General features: G+C 35.0%; 1 protein-coding gene across 1 annotated transcript; it reads right to left on the bottom strand.

Moving 5' to 3' along the window:
• Positions 1-6059: 6059 nt before the first annotated feature.
• LOC132622029 (3-isopropylmalate dehydrogenase, chloroplastic) lies at positions 6060-15616 on the bottom strand. Its single transcript, XM_060336538.1, has 7 exons — positions 15382-15616; positions 13843-14163; positions 13603-13764; positions 13446-13520; positions 13153-13262; positions 12990-13062; positions 6060-6507 (listed from the first exon to the last, which is right to left on the bottom strand). The coding sequence occupies exons 1-7, from the start codon at positions 15523-15525 to the stop codon at positions 6316-6318; spliced, it is 1077 nt and encodes a 358-aa protein (XP_060192521.1). The 5' UTR covers positions 15526-15616; the 3' UTR covers positions 6060-6315.
• Between the last annotated feature and the right edge of the window lie 2969 nt (positions 15617-18585).

Genomic DNA, 18585 nt, shown 5'->3' with positions numbered 1-18585 from the left:
ATGATGCACCATGCCTAGTCAAATCAAAGGGTAACGAAGATGCCCCACGTGTACAAGTGGCATGTTCCGGCCAATCAAATATTGCCATGTCAGCTTAAATCTGATTGGCCGAAAGGAGTCTTTCCTTATCACAACTTCTCCATCCTACAACTATAAATAGGGGCCTTATAATTTAGAAAAGGAACAAAAATTCTAATAAGAAGCCAGGGAGAGCTTGTGGATTAAACGCTACAGATTTCTCTACAAGCTAAAAGTATTCAAGCATTTAAGTATTTTTCTAGAAGTTCTAGAGATCCAGACGAAGATTCAAGATCAAGCTTCAAGCCTTGAATTCAAGTACAAGTTCAAGATCAAGACCACCAGATTCAAGATCAAGCACAAAAGCCCTTGAATTCAAGTACAAGTCAAGATCAAACCCATCAAGTTCAAGATCAAGCTCAATAGCCCTTGAATTTATATTGAAAAGGTGAATCAGAGAATTCATAGAGATTGTAACACTCATAGTTGAAATCAAATAGGACGATTGTTGTGATATTTTCCTGTCTTGATTACTATTTTCTCGACGCTAATTTTATTGTCTACAGTAGTATTGGATATCCACCTTGGACAACTTTAACGGAGGAGGGATATATTTGATCCAATAATATAAGAGCAAGGATATATTTGAATCCAAAGTATAACGAGGGGTATATTTAAACCTTTTCTTATAGTATAAGGATATATTTGGCCCTTTTCCATTAAAAAATTGATGGCATCACATAAGACGCTGTGAACCATCATTTGTGTGAATCAAAGTTGTCTCTTAGGGACATATTAAGTAAATAAAATCATGCTACATATGAATTTAGTTAAGTTTATGTTTATTAAATAAGTTACAAATTATCTAAAATCTTCTTTATTTAATTTAAACGCAAACTCGAGAATGATTTCAACTAATTCTGATTAGTTATTTTTATACCCTTATTAATCGGTAGTGCTAGAGGTTCTTTTTTACTTTTCAAATTGATATAAAACAAGCTTCTTTGAATTTTCCTTTTCAACGAATTCTGAAACATTTGAAATCAGCTAAGGTGATGACAAAACTAAAAAAGCTATTATTTTATAACTTTTAATGGTTACTTAATTAATGATATGAAAAAAATAAAAATTGTTTGTACATATAAACAAGGGAAATTGAATAATAAAACTTAATATTAACTTATAGAATTATGCAATAAAATAAAGTTGGTGATTAATTAAGACAAATACTTAATTATAGTTACTTAGCTACTAGTTGGAAAATCATAAAACTTTATATGTATTTTTAATTATTAATATTGGATGAGTCAAAGAGTAATAATGGCTATTATGTTGATATATCTGAATTGCTTAATTAATGATTGAAAAAACAGAACAATTAGGTGACTAATTGTAATCCATAATCAGATGAAAATTAATAATTTAAACGATTAAACTAATACCATAACTAATAATAATGATTAATCCACTACATCCTGATAAAATATTGATTTTAACTATTAAAGTAAACCTACATGGTCTAAGATAATTAACCCAACATACAATAATACAATGGTTTAATATGACAAATTAACACCTAAGTCACTCTTAAAATGACGGAGCATTTAGACAGGTAATTGTAATTTATAAACATATCGGATGGGTGTCTAATTATAATTCATACGTAAATGAAACATATATGTAGTTAATAGTAATTCATAGTTAGATGTATCAATATATATCTCACTGTAATCCATAATTAGATGAGATGTATATGTAGATAGCTGTAATTTATTATTAGATATATCATATACGTGTCTCGTTGTAATTCATAATTGGATGATACATATATGTAGATAATTGTAATTCGCTATTAGATGTATTATATAAGTGTCTAATTGTAGTTCACTTATTGATCAACATTTGGAATACATTCATGTGTGGATCGATGAATAAGTGGACTCAGTCTATTACGCCCTCCGGATAAAAGAAGGTGTCCACTTAGCCATTTGCACACCCTTTAAGAAATACTAATTTCTAGACAAAAATAGGTAATTTGACTAAACTACCCTTAATTAAATAGACATTGGGATTTGATCATATAACACTTTATAGAGGCAAATCTAGAAAAACAAGATTAATTCTTTCTTGATTTGATAAGTGGACACTTTTTTTGACCCAAGAAAAAAAGGCTAAGTGGACACTTTTTTTGATCTGAAGGGAGTATATTATTAGATGAGGCATACAATCAATGTCAAGGTATCCATGATTGGATAGATTATGAAGTGAACTCATTCTATTGCATTACTAGGTAAGACATGGAATCAATGTCAATGTATTCCTTGCTTGGATGAATCATGCAGTGGACTCGGTCTATTACATTACTAGATGAGTCATGGAATCAATATCAACGTATTTCTTGCTTAGGTGGATCATAAAGTGGACTCAATTTATTACATTACTAGAGGAGACATATAATTGTCGATGATTATATGCTTGGATGGATCATATAGTGGACTCAGTCAGTTACATTACAAGATGAATGATGGAATCAATGTCAAAGTATTCCATAATTGAATGGATCAATAAGTAGACTCAATTTATTATATTACTAGATGAGACATAATTGTCGATGTATTACATGCTTAGATGGATACGGTGGACTCAAGTCTGTTACATTACAAAATGAGTCAGGAAAACAATGTCAATCAATTTCATGATTGAGTGGATCTTGAATTGGACTCAGTCAATTACATTACTAGATGAGTCATGGAATCGATGTCAATGTATTCCTTGCATCATGAAGTCGACTTAATCTATTGCATTGCTAGATAAGTCATGGAATCAATATCAAAGTATTCCATATTTGAATGGATCAATAAGTGAACTCAGTTTATTATATTGCTAGATGAGACATATAATTATCGATGTATTACATGCTTCAATGTATCATACAGTGGACTCGGTCTATAACGTAACTAGATGATTCATGGAATCAATGTCAATGTATTACATGCTTTGACGGACCATGCAGTGGACTCTATCTACATTACCAGATGAGACATAGGTCAATGTCAATGTAATCCATGTATGGATCAGTGTTTTAACTGCCACCTTTAATTCTTTAATAAATGAATGATGTTTAATAGTTTTTTTCATCTATAGAAATAATAAGACTGAGAGTAACTCAAATAACAAGCAATAGCATTGCATATATACTATTTGGGAACGCTGTGAGTGTGAATATCACTTAGCATTTCTTTTAAAAATACATCGTCGAACTTTACATCTTCACTTGTTATTGGTCTTCATGTTTTTGTCTTGTGTCTTAAAATTTTCATATTTTATTGTTTTGCTAGTTGAAAGTAATTTTATTTTTATTCATAAAGGACTGATGTTTGAATTATAATACTGATAAAGTTTATTGATTATCTTCTTTTAGAGAGATAAATCGCATAGTCTGATAATAATGTATTTAGGAAATTGTGATTCTATTATTGTTTGAAAGTTAAGATGTTAGAGTTGATTTGCATCTCATAATAACTTTTATATCATTGCATTAATTATACTTGTAAAATCATGCTAGAAGCTTTGTTTTCTATGAGTTTCTTAATCATTTCAATTTATTTTTATTACGGAGTACTATTTAAGTATTTTTCATTTTTCTAGTTATTCTTTTTACGTTGTTTACTTTAAATTTTTTTGATTCACATTTACTTTAATGTGTTTTCATGTAATTTCTCATATTTTATGTCTTTCTTTATTTCACTTAACTGTGTCATTATTTTAACTTTTTGAAACTATACCTCCTAGTCATAGAAAGAATCAGTCAATTACAACTTACAAATTTGGTTTATAATGAGTAATGTTATTAAATAGATTTCCTTGTTGAATGTGATTATAGACAAGCTTAGCTATAATGAGTGGTGTCAGAATTGCTAGATTACTTTTTATCAAGGGAAAAGGGTAAAAATTATTTTACCACTTTGAAAAAAAGGCTAAAAATATCCTCTAAACTTATTTTAAGTCAAAAATACCCCTCCCATTATTAAACTTTTCAAACATATCCCTCTTTTAACAGAAATATCCAAACCCCCCCCCCCCCCCCCCCCCCCCCAAGTACCCATTTTTTTGACCCGACCCAACTTTAACCGACCCAATAAAATAAATCAACCAAACAATACCAAACGTTAAACACCCCTTCATCCACAATAGAGAGAGAGAGAAGTGACCGACTATACTATACAGACAATACCTTGAGAAGCATGATCCTTCCCCCATGTCAAGTAGGTCGTTTGTGTATTCATCAAATATAGAAACGACTGCTAGGATGTATGCAAGCCCCATTCGCAATGAGTCTTCCTAGCAAAACTCGTGTCACTTCAGTAAGATTCAAACGACGTGCGTCTCAAACTTCAAAGGCGGCACATATGATTATATAGTAAAATGGAGGAAGGAGAGGAAATAGACCTGGTGGACCACAACCCCGCTGTAAAGCGCAAGACCAAACTCGAAAAGAAGGACACTATCACAGATCCAACAACAGCTAAAGGCCGTAAAAAGATTGCAAGGCCAGCAAAAGGAACACAAATCGTCTATAATTGACTGGAACACAAACCATCTCTAATGTCAATGAAGGGATGTTTAACGTTTGAGTATTGTTTGGTTGATTAGGGTTTAATATTTTATTGAGTCTGGTTAAACTTGGGTCGGGTCAAAAAATGGGTATTTGGGGGTGGGGGTGGATATTTCTATTAAAAGAGGGGTATGTTTGAAAAATTTAATAACGGGAGGATATTTTTAACCCAAAATAAATTCGAGGGATATTTTTAGCTTTTTTCCCAAAATAGAGGTATATTTTTGACCCTTTTTACCTTTCATCAAATGTCCAATGTTATGAAATCGTGGTTGTAAATGTTTTGACTTTTTTGTCAAACATGCAGTATGTTCTTGCAAGTGTGTGCTTAGTTAGAATCTTATTAATTAGTTCAACCAATAACATTAGTACAATCCATAATTATTTAATGCTATATTTTTAAACAATAACATGTATCTTGAATACCTAATACTCCCTCCGGATAAAAAAAAGTATCCACTAAACAAATCAAAAAACAATTAACCTTATTCTTCCACAAGTGCCCTTATTAAGTGTTAAGTGATCAAATCTCAATGCATATTTAATTAAAGGTAGTTTAATCAAATTACCTATTTTTGCCTAGGAGTTAGTATTTTCTTAAGAGACGTTCAAATAGCTAACTGAACACTCTTCTGGATCTGGAGGGAGTAATAGATAAAAATTATAATATTCCTTATATAGACACATATTTGTCAAACATTACATTTAAATATTGATAATTTACTTTATTTTAAAAATTGAAAAGACATTCGTATATGAAGCTAAGCTCTTTTTAGAGGATAACTTCAAACTTCGTTCCTAATGTTTCTTGCAAGCATAACTTCAAGCGTTATTGTGAAATTAAACTCCTTTGCAAAGCATAACCTCAGACATCAAAGCCTGAAGTTATGCTTTCAATTAGTCAAGTTCATCCAACGAATTCTGATGCTAATGTATTGAAATACGAACTCAGACTACATACCCGATAATATGATTCCAAAAGCTAGTCCTATCTTTATTTCCCACGTCTAATGTCATGACCTTACAGAACTCTTGCACACATTTCTTATAGCCTCAACAAGGATGCTCCACAAGGAATAACAAGGGTTATTAATTGGGGTTATTAATTGACAGTACAAATGTGTTTAAAATTTTTCATACGCAATGAAGACATGCTCACCTATATTATAAGCATGAAATATAGCTATCTCAAACGTAGTCCGCAGCAAATTATCAATGTCAGCATTATATTTTAGCATGAAATTGACTTTTCCAAGATAACGCTTCACAATCCACAGAAAATCATGAAAAACTACCAAGTTCAACATAACTCCACCAGTATAAGAAAACCAACAAAAGTTCTGCCATTGCTCTACAGATACTAGAGGAAACGGAAAATTGAAATATGATCATGAAAGAAGCAAGAATAATCAAACCAACAACAAGAAACACTACAAGATGAAACTCTTATTCCTTGCAAATTAACATGACAGCCAGCCATTACTGGTGGTGGATGCTATTCAATGAAAGATATCCTTTGAGAATGAATTCTGACATTCCCATTATGCAAATTTTTATAAAAGCCAAGGAAATCTAGTTTGCGTCACCAAAAGCAATAAAATCAATTTCAACTGCACCTCTGAAAGAAACTTACTCTTTGTTGAACCCGTTGCAAAATAAAATATACACATGGACTAGCATGTTTAAAGATGATCGCAGATGGCATTCGTGAACTCAGTTGTTGATGCAGTACCTCCAAGGTCACCTGTTCGGTACTTTCCCTCCGCAATTGTTTTTAGGATGGCATCTTGGATGCGATCAGCTTTATCATTAAGCTCTAGATGACGAAGCATAGAGACAGAACTCAAAAGCAAAGCAGTTGGATTTGCCAAGTTCTGCAGACAGAATTTTGGATCAACACAGAGAAATTAATGTAAAAAAGAGGGGGCGGGCATGCCAGATGAATGGCAGAGGAAGAAGATAGTGAACCACATTTAAAGAACGAATCTCACTGAACTGGCATCTAAAACCTCCCATAAGGACAAAGAGTACCTCTGGCAGCATATTATATTGTGGATGTGTATCAAGCATATACTGTTTACATCCTTATTTCATATTCCAATTTAAGTGTGGTCTTCAATCATAGGCACAAAAAACAATTCAGATAAAGAATCATCCAATTAAGACCTGAATATATTTCACAGTTGCCTTCTCTTTCCACATTCAGTTCTATGAAGGGTGAAAACAGGGACCCAGCATGCAGAAAGCAAATTAAATAAAAAAAGGTCAGCTCGGTCCACGAAGCATCCAGTGCTCACGCAGGGTCTGGAGACGGGCCGCACCCCAAGGGGGTGTAATGCAGCCTACACTGATGCAAGCATCGGTGGCTGATTCCATGGCTCGAACCCCTGACCTATAGGTTACACGGAGACAACTTTAACGTTGCTCAAATCTCCCCTTGCTCTAATAAAGGAATAACTGTATAAAGTTATTTTCTACTTCTAGCTGTGTAAGGAAAGCAAAACACATAAGCCTGGCAAGAATAATAATATAGAGTAACACCTCACTTTATTTCCTACGTTGCGGATACGCATGTTGCAGATTTTATTTGCTACTTCAGTAAGAGTGCACACGCAAGGGTGTACATGTTTGTTAATTAGGTACCACAGATATTATTAACAGCGCACATGTTTGTTAATTAGGTACCACAAAAAAGGCATCCAGCAACTGTCAATCTGAAGAGTGACCAACTGCAAGAACATGTGTTCTGCTACCTGATGCCATGCTTCAGTAACACCTTTCAAGATGTTTAACCAGAGAGGATTCCGTTAAGACATACGTAGATGGTGCATGCTAACTAAAGTTGCTTTGAAATTCTATGGTAGAGACAGCAGCCAAGCATGATTCACTTACGCTTAAGACGTGAAGAACCCGAAAGGTTACTAAAGTCAATAGTTATAATGAGATGCAGGAGGAATCTCTATAGTGCCAGTTGACAGAGGTCAGGGCTACACTAGGTATCCAACTAGTTAAACCAAATAATATTTGTAATAAAAGTATTAATAGAATATATGAATATACATGGACCAACCATCCATAAAAATCTGTCAACAATAACAGCAATAGGGTAATACATCATGGTTATGTGTTACCTGTCAAAATGCTTTAGACAGATATATACCCATCATATTGACACTATAATAGCAGGACTCAAATTGCAGCAAAGATCTGTGATTCAGCTTTTTCGAGATCATAACAAAAACAAGACAGCAGTTTTACCAGTAATACCCAATGGCAATCAGCTGCTAGAAGACTACCAAATAATAGCATCTTGATTTCAAGAAATTATTAGTCAGCAAGGATTTCTATTCCCCCTTGTAAAGAAAATCTTACAGGTATTGTCTTCTAGTGGAAATCCATTTAAAGAAATACAGTACTAACAACACATGCATGAAGAAATAATCAGATTTTCAATCATCCATGCCCATCGGATTATATTTCTATTGTTGCACACGCAGAAACTATAGGAGGTTCAAAAGAATGATTAATAATCAGTTGCAACCCCAAAACGGTATTTTACAAGTTCAACCCAAGCTAGAACAAGGTTCAAGCAACAGCAACGTGGAAATTCTATTGAAACTCGTGCAGATCAACAATAAGTTGAGCCAAAAATTTGAACGAAAATATACTGTTAAGTCTTATTACCTTTTGTAGGCATGTTGATATCCACGAAGCATACATTACACATACACTATCCAAAGCCAACTTACCATTAGATTCAAATCTTAGTTTTATTTATCTTTATGAGCTTTGGAGTAAATTATACCAACCATCCCTATAATATGACTATGTTGTAAATACAGCCCTATAATTCTAACCAAAGCACTTAATACCCCACCTTCAAATTAGTTAACAGCATTAAAAGCAGCCAGCAATGTAACAAAAAGTCCAAACTAACCCATGCAACACGCAGGCCTATATAGAATCTCCATATTATAATCCTCAAAGAAGATTGAATATGGCATGTGACTAACAATGTGGCAGAAATAACTAAGGTAGACGAACACTGCTCCTTATCCCAAAAAAAAAAAAAAAAAAAAAGGTCGTCGACGAACACTGCTACACTACTGAACCTAAGTTACTCGGACTCTTCGCTTTCGGTGCCGCACCCGTGTCGACACGACATGGGTGTGGGTGTGGGTGTGGGATCCGTACCCGATCTGGTCAACCGCTTTTGGGCGCTTTGACCAAAATCAAGGGAGAAATTCCGGACAGATCCAATGATTTCTATAATCAAAACAAAAGCTAAGGTGGACTTGAAGAAAATAGAATACCTTGTATATTGAAATTTCTATATCACTCCTTTTCCTTTTATCTCCTTCTGGGATTCTCCTCTTGATCAATATTTTCTCCTCATGTTTTCCACATAATATCTCATAATTTAGGTTTTATAACTCTATTTTTAGATATTTCAATTATTTTTAGCCGAATCCCCGCACCCGTATCCATACCTGGATCGGTATCCCCGAATCTTAAAATTTAGATCATGAAGGATCCGACCTCTAGATCCGCACCCGTATCGGACGCCCTTACTTAGTCCAACTTAGCTATAAACATTCTGAGCTGTAATTTACCATCTTATTTATCAGCATAGAACTCCGACAAAGACAACACAGAGACTTTCAAGAAAGTAGTATTATGCAACTTTCTAAGCACCGGGTATGGCATTTTTAAATAGTTAGATTTTGGAATGTTCTATTAGTTCTGGAAAATTTTGTTAACAAATTCTGTTCCTGGTTAAGAACACCGAATAAATTCAACTTCAGTCATTGCTTTCAATTATTTAATGCCCCCTCCCCTTTTTTTTTTGTGAGATGCTTTTGCTTTCATCTTTCAATTATATGAAGTTGTTCAATGTCTTAATTGCTTGGCAAAGACCCGAAATTTGGTAGACTGTCATGACATTTTGCTTCATGTTTCTTTCAAGAAACAACTGAATCGAAATGACAACCATTATGTTTAGCTTTTGGGCAGTCTAGAGGAAGTTAACGAGGTTGTGGGCTTGAGAATCTGATCCTCTTCTATTGAGGGCAGCAATTGAGAATCATTATTATTGCTATTTCTCTTCTTCTTTTACTTTTTGGGATAAGTAAGGGTAAAATTTTATTCTACATGCATCAAGCTGAAGACTTCATATTTAATTTAAATAAAAACAGAAAACTGCGTGAACATAAACTCGGTAACAAAATGATTTGATTGTATTAGTATTAAGTTGTTACCATTGTTCCAATTGTTGCTTTTCTACCAATGTTATGGGTCATGTTTCTAAACAGAGCAACATTTGGAAGTCAGTATGGAAATTGTCCGGGAGTAGAAGAAGAATGGAAGGAGGTAAGAAAGAAAGAGAGAAAGGGAGAGTTGCAGAAAGGAGAGAAGCAGAGGTGATACCGGAAAAGTTATCTCCTTTCCCCTTTTGCAGACTTCTTTATTTATTAGTGCAATTATAACTTCTTCTTTTTTTTTATAAAGAGGGGGGGGGGGGGGGGGGGGGGGGAGGGGTAACAACTTTGTCCATATATCAACTATTATATGAAGGAATAAAAAATATTAACAGATCATTAACGGTGTTCATTTTTGTATAGGATTTTCATTGTATAAGAGTATTAAGTGTTCCATTAAAAAATAGAAGGGGTGAATTTAAAACTGAGTCATATTACAAGGATGTTTAGGAACAATTTACTCTATAGTTTACATTTCATTCTTTTTTTGGGTGTGAACTAACTATGTGATGCAGATGTCTGGATCACCTGAATACATACTCCTGTGATGGTTGAAAATATGAAGAGTTCAGGAACTTTGTCAACATTAACAATTTCGTGGATAACATTCCCTAAATCCTTTGGGGGTGATAACTTCTGACCCCTATGCTCCTTATATAATACACAACTCTCTTCAACGTTTGAGGGATGCAATGTCATTTCAAGTAGACGGTAGATTCCTTAAAAGCTCAAGGCGAGAAAAGGTAGAGCACAAAATCTTGGTCATGCTTTCAGTAAAGGGAGTTTTGATAATAATTTTTTTTTAAATTGGTAACTGTTGAGTTTTGATAATAAATTACGAAGTAGACATGCAAGTACAAGAAAACAACAATAATGCCTAAATCCCAAACATGAATGCACGCAAGTGCTGGGTCAAAAAAATTTCCATCCTATCTAGTGGCAATGGCATAATTTTCAGTTTTCAGCACAAAAAAAGAACAATCTTCTCATTTTATCAAGCTGTCATATTTGAAAGTACTTCTTGTTACTAAGTCATGCACAAAAGGCACTAACTTGAATCATTCAATTCGGCACACCAGATGATAAGTACGCAAATGTGCAATTCAGTTGGATGGTTAGCTGGTAACAAAGTCTGGTCTGGTGTCTGATGTGCCGCCGATTTGTGGCACATTCGACGCCTTTTTACTATGAATTTTGGTTGTTTTCAAGTAAGTCTGGTTCTTGTTAATATGTTTTGTTGTATTTTAGGAAAACAATGGCCCAAAAGCAAAAAGCAAAGAACAAAGGAAAAATTGGCTAGAAATGAAGAATCGACGTTCCGTCGATCAGCCAACGGACCGTCCTTCGAAGCGTCGATAAGCTCGATTTTCCAGTGATGACAAAGTTGAAGACGACAAAGGACGGAGACATCGACGAAGCGTCGAACTGATCGACGCTTTGTCGTTTGTGTCGTCAATCAGGATCTGTCAACAAGAAGAGAGAAAGACGGAATACTCGACAGAGCATCGAACTGGTCGACGGCACCGTCGAATGGAACACATTGCTGAAGATACAAAGAACGGAGGAATCGACGGTCCGTCGATCTTGCTATCGGGGCAATTTTGACAGTCGCTGCTGTGCACTTTTTGGAGCTTATTTAAAGAACATTTTAGGTTTTTTTTAGCAACCAATTTTATTTTTAACCACGTGAACAAAGTTCCATTGGTGGGTGAGCATTGAATACTCCCCTTTTGGAGCTTAGTGAAGACAACAAGATTCCATTTTTCATCATCTTTATCACACTTTGTAAGCTTTATGTCTCATTTATTGCTTACTACTTTTGAGATCATAATGTGTGAGTAGTTTCTTTAATCAAAGTTGTGGACCCAAATGATGGGTGCTGTGTAATGGGTGTCTAACATTGTATATATATAATGGGTTGTGATGTGTTTTATTATTTCTTGCATTCATTGTTCGTTAGTGGTTGCAAACACTTGCTCATGCACAAACCCTAGTTTATTTGGAAAGATGAACTAGGGTGTGATTTGAAATAATATAACAAGGACTCGGGGCGCTAACCCTCGTTTAATGAACTCGCTTAGGGATAAGATGAGTTCTACTTGGCATATTTAATCGATCTTATTTACAACTTTTCTGCATTTGGGAAAATCATGAAAAGAAATACTTTCTAACTATTGGAAAATATTAGAAAGTGCATTAGAGATTAAGTGCATACAAAAACACCGACCCATTAGAAATATATCATATTGACACCCATAGGATAACATTTAATCATCGCGGGGACACAACTTTGGTTCTCCCAATCCAAACAAATTCCAAATACTTCAAAATAGTGAATACAAACCAAATCTCTTTTCAAACTATTCGGAATAGGATTAAAGCCTTTAAAGACTAGTATCGCATACAATTAATACCCTTTTCTCTCCATATTCCCTGTGGGATTCGACCCCAACCTTGTTTGGGTTACTATATTTGACAACGTCCGCTTTACGCCATTAATAGGTGTAATTTGAGCGTATCAGTGTCAAAGTAAGTGCTTGCAAGATTGAAATTACTCTTTCTTCTTATGCTTGATTTTTACCACATCAAGTGCTTACGCTAACCATCAATATGTATTAATTGCGCAAACATTATTGCTAATAAGTTTGAAGGTCATAATGACAAACTAAATGGACAATACTCTTCTTATATTCCACATTAATAGACTGCAAGCTGATTTAGCACACCCGATGTGAGTGCGAAACTGCATCAGAAAAGTAAATAGCAGTAACTGCAGCTCTGAACATTATAACTAGGAAATCTAAAGTTACTTTTTTTAGATAAAGATAGGAAATACAAAACATATACACATACATGTGTGCATACGCGCAGACGCTCACACACACACACTCTCTCTCTTTTTTTTAAAACATCAAAGTTAAGAAATGACACAAAAATTTGACTTCTATTTGCGTTGGGGAATGATACAAAAAGATACCCACCCAAAAATTGATTGAACTTTATAATAGTTGGTAGTTAAATGAGATTCTGATTATAGAAGCATCAGGCTATAAGAGGAACGCATTATTATGGGACATGAAATCCTATTTGATACCAACCTTTCCGGCAATATCAGGTGCTGAACCATGCACGGCCTCAGCAAGAGCAATACCTCCCTCACCAATATTGCAACTGTAGGAGAAATCATCTTTAGGAAAAATGAGACAAAATGAACTCATATGGGACATCAGACAGATATACAAAATTAAGAAAAAGGCATACCTTGGAGTTAAGCCCAAACCACCAATCAAACCAGCACATAGATCACTTATTATGTCACCATAAAGGTTAGGCATCACCAGAACATCAAAAAGTGCTGGATTTTTCACAAGCTGTAGGCATGAAAAGGAAGTACGTTATTTTACCACAAATTTCTAGATAGTATTTCTGACACTTCAAAATGAAGCTCACTCCAATACTGTTAAAACATTTCAATGAACTTATTCAAGGTTGTTCATTAAGATAAACATATATAAAGACTGGAGTTGCAATGAAGTGATTGATCATATTAATACCATCATACAGCAATTGTCAATGACAACTTCCTCATACTTTATCTCAGGGTACTTCTCCGCAACCTCTCGGCAACACTGGATAGAAAGAAAGTCAACACCATAGTGCTAGTTTATAAAAACATATAACTATAATAAGACATCTGATGTAAGGATAGACCTTAAGAAAAAGACCGTCTGTCTTTTGCATGATATTGGCTTTGTGAATTGCAGACACTCTCTCTCTTCCATGGGTCTTGGCATAGTGAAATGCATACTCTGCAACCCTTAAACTTGCTTGACGTGTGATGATCTTGAGACTTTCAACCACACCCCTTACTACCTGATACAAAATGCAAATGAATTTGAAGATCCCAAGAAAAGAGCTATTTTCTGTTGAATAATATAGAAAGACACTTACTTGATGTTCAAGACCACTGTACTCTCCTTCAGTGTTTTCTCTAATAGTGACAAGATTCACATCATCATAGCGAGTCTTGTATCCAGGTAGGCTGTAGCAAGGTCTAACATTGGCATATAGATTTAACTCCTTCCTCAATGTAAGGTTCAAGGAACGATGACCTTTTCCAATAGGTGTGGCCATTGGCCCTTTCAAACCAACCTTATTCCGTCTCACTGATTCAAGACTTTCCCATGTTAGAAAGCTGTTGGTTCTAGGGTCTATCTCCTTCCCCACATAGTGTTCTTCCCATTCAATTGGTACCTCAGCGACCTTGAAGATCTGTAGTTTTTAATAGGATTTAGCAATTTATAACCCCAAATTCAATGAAGTTAACAGAAAGCCTAGCTTCAAAGGAAGTACATCCACCATCAGCGGATGTACCAAAAAAAGTACATCCACCATCAGCTTTCATTTTTTATTTTATTTTTTTAAAATCAAGGTAGCTTTCATTCATTTAGCATCCAGAAGATGCAAAAGAATTACGCATCAGCTTCATTATTGTGGACTACAGTCTAGAAGAAAAATGTCGAGCAAAACAGCAGAATCCAACAAACAATAATGCCCATGAACCTCCAGGCAGGATTAGCGCAAGAACTCCTTGTCACACATCTTAGTACAGTTAATAAGGACAGCATATTTACTTGTCCATTTCATTCCTAAATGATTCAACTTGCTGGTAAAAAGAATACGAAACATAATCAACAAGGGAAGTAGCATATCACTTCATCCAAAACAAAAAGGAGAAGCTATAATTTCATGGTACAATGGTACCAAAAAATGCGTTCAATCTTCCAGCAATTACGACTTAGTACGGGTGTCAAAATAGGCACACAAAAACAAAGCTTACAATAGGCGATCAGTGGAAATTTTCAAGCCCTATAAGGAAAGGTTACTGCATTATCTCAAGACAGCCTTTTTGATCATCACTCTCATCATAAGATTTGGATTTTTGAAAAAAAGACAAATGATGATGCTACAAAGTTTTGCTTCGGTCCAAATTCTATTTCAACACTCGGCATGAAAAGGCAGCATTTCACGAGTGTTACAGGGGAGCACCTACCAAGTACTATCTAATATTCAGATGTGCAAATTTGCAACTACTCAAAGGCTTGATCTTGATGAATAGTTACACTATGAAGCAACAATACTACAAAATTTTGTTCTATTCTTTTAGTGGCCATTTGGCTAGTTGAATTCCAGAAATCATGTTTGGCCATAAAATTCTGAAATTTGGAAAACACCAAAAAGTTGTTTCCACCTTTTTCACTCCAAATGCCATACAAAAATTCAGAAACAACTCCAATTTGTATTCGTGGCCAAACACAACTCAAATTTCCAAATACCATATTTCACTTTGAAAACAAAAACTACTTTTGCTCAAATTTCATGGCCAAACGAGGCCTTAACATGGCGTAAGCAGTGTCAATATTATTACTAGGACTCAATGAAACAACAACAGAATCAAACATTGGCACGGGAAAACAAGAGATATCAGACCTGCCTGACGGACTCGGCGATCTCAGGGCCAATACCATCGCCGGGGAAAAGAGTAGCCCTTATCAAATTGGATTCGGAACTGAAGCTCCGATCCAGAAACCGAGTGCGGCTTTGAAAGAGTCTTCTCGCAATCTGAGAAGCCATTCTGCAGAAGAAAATGCTGAAAAGGAAAAAGGGAGAAAGAAAGTTATTATAAACGATGCTTCTTCGGACGAGCAACTTGACCCACTCGAGGAGGATTATTGCTATGCTAATGAGGATTCACTTCCGTGCTTCGCAGGGTTAATTCTGTCATTTCAATATTTGCTACTCCCTCCGGATCAAAATAATAGATAATTTGATTAAACTACCCTTAATTAAAGAAACATTGAAATTTGATCATATAACACTTAATAGGAGCAAATATGAAAAAGCAAGATTAACTCTTTCTTGATTTGTTAAGTGAATTCTTTTTCTGATTAAAAAAAAAAAAGCAAAGTAAACTTTTTTTTTTATCGGGAGGGAGTAATACGCTATCTCACTTGGCACGAAATGAGGCGTCTTAAGTCCCGATTGTTAAAAAAAAAAAAAAAGGAATGGGAAGAAAAACGTAAATTGATCCTTATGCTCTTGACACTAAAAAAAAAATGTTTGGTTAAGTCTCTACATGTCTCTCAAAAACATAATAACGGTTAGGATTTTTCTTTGATCGACGAGTTCTATCAACCCTTTTCAGTTAAATGGAGTAGTAAAATCCTACTCCCTCCGTCTCAATTTATGTGATATAATTTGAATAGACATAGAGTTTAAAAAACAAAGGAAGATTTCTGAAATTTGTGATCTAAAATAATCTATAGATATTTGTGTAGCTGTAAATCATTTCATAAGGACAAAAGGAAAAGTTTTGAGTTAAATTATTTCTAAATATAGAAATGTATCATTCTTTTTGGGACAAACTAAAAAAAAACATGTATCACGTATTAAATCCCTTAGTATCACATAAATTGGGACATAGGGATATTAAATCCCTTAGTATCACATAAATTGGGACATAGGGAGTATTAAATCCCCTATACGCATTATACCTCCGTATAAACTAAGTAGACATATTATGATCTCATTTGTTTGCACTTAATGGAAGTCTGAATCTGAATGGTTCATGTAACACCTCGTAGCTTCGGGCAAAGGTTTGACTCATAAGATGATAATATAATAGAACCAATATGAGGGTTATAGGAAGTGTTTTGAAAACTAATCAAGTCATAAGAAATGTCTTTGGGCAAAGCAAAGTTGGAAGCCACTCTACGGGGCATGTTTGCAAGTGAGTTTGTAGAAGGTCTTATTTCTAACGACCATAACCCTTTATTAATTAGGAATTTGGGAAAACTTCCTGAATGAAAGTTGTAGCCCTTTGAAATACCTTTCCAATAGTATATTATGGGGGTCAAGGGGACATCTGTACAAAAGGTTATGGCCATTTTACTGAAAGAGTACATAGCAGTCCGTTCACTGGTCATGTTATACGAACATCTTATACGGCCCATATAATTTTATACAGACCGTATAAGTCGTCCGTACTTCACGAAACCTCAACCCGACGTTCTGTTTTGTGCCATGATAAAATATGGTCATATTATACGGACCGTATAACTTTATACGGACCGTATAATATGTCCATATAACTTCCGCCTCACTTTTGTATAAATTCAAGTCTTGAGTTCTTTTATTTCATTATTCACAATTCCAAGCCCTAGGAACAATCCAAAACATCAAGGTAAGTCAATCCAAACCCTTCCAACTCAATTCTAACATATACTCTAATAATCTAAGCAAGAAATCATTGTTCCTAAACTAGGGTTTTCAAGAAAACCCATCTCAAGGTTCAAGAATTCAAGATTTTGGAAATCTTCTTCAAAGTTAAAATCTTTAATTCAAGTTTGGAGCATTATCAGGTATGTAGAGTTACTATCTACGTGTGGGAACATCATTATTCTTCCCCACGCCTCAAAATCCATAAATTATGATTCTCTACTAAAACTAGGGTTTCTATACCATGCTCATGATAACCCTAGGTCCATGTCCATGGTTATATTATGTATACAACAACAACAACAACAAACCCAGTATAATCCCACCATGTGGGGTCTGGGGAGGGTAGAGTGTACGCAGACCTAACCCCTACTTTGAAAGGTAGGGCGGCTGTTTCCGAAAGACCCTCGGCTCAAGAGAGGAGAACAAGAGAGGAAAAACAAGACAAAAGGTTAGATAGGACCAAACATATTTAAAACAATAAGAAAGCAAGGAATAACAAAAGCGAGAAAGTCATGGTAGAACAGTTCGGAAAGAAAGGAGCATTAACTATTATAGATAACTAAGATAACCAAAGTACAACAGCCCAACAAATATAAGCAGCAATCCAATGCAGAAATCAAATGGCAATAAACAAATGAGCAAAACTATAACTACTATGGTGAAAGGATTAGCCACCTAGCCTTCTATCCTAATCTGAGTCCTCCACAACCTCCTATCTAAGGTCATGTCCTCGGTGAGCTGAAACTGTGCCATATCCTGTCTAATCACCTCTCCCCAATATTATGTATGAATTGTTATAATTCCATCATTGAGTTCTTAATATTTCTTTATGATTATTGAGAATCCGTCTGTAATCCATGAAAACCCATATCTTGCATTCCATGGGTTCTTGCATGCATGTTTGTAAATAAAAATGCTTATTTCATGAATATCCTACATGTCTACAAGTTTTCATGCAATTGTATTATATAACTATCTTCATGCCATGACTCAAGATACATACATGCTAAATACAAGTTATTTCATGAAACCATGTTTACAAGTTATTTCATGAAACCATGTTTACAAGTTATTTCGTGAAATCATGATTTCAAGTCAAGTACAAGTTAATTCACGAAAATCATGGGCTTCTTAGCCAACTATATCATATTCATGTTTTTGGGAGTTGCACGAATTACCGAGAAGGCTCAGATAGCCTGAAACTACGTAGCCACCGTAGGACAAGGATCGCTCCGCCCAATTAGGACGATTCCTTAATTTACACTGAATGGATCCATCAGGCACGTTACCACCTTATACCCTGGAAAGGTATGGGGTCTCTGCTGGTCCGGCGAGATACTAGACTTCACGTATCCATGTGGTGATATCATGTGTCGGTTTACGAAATGCTCTCCTTACTTATCATGTTTTACT

Source organism: Lycium barbarum, chromosome 12 (genome assembly GCF_019175385.1).
Source record: "Lycium barbarum isolate Lr01 chromosome 12, ASM1917538v2, whole genome shotgun sequence".
Taxonomy (NCBI): domain Eukaryota; kingdom Viridiplantae; phylum Streptophyta; class Magnoliopsida; order Solanales; family Solanaceae; genus Lycium; species Lycium barbarum.
The sequence above is the reverse complement of the archived record's forward strand: the minus strand, read 5'-3'. Positions and strand labels throughout refer to the sequence as shown.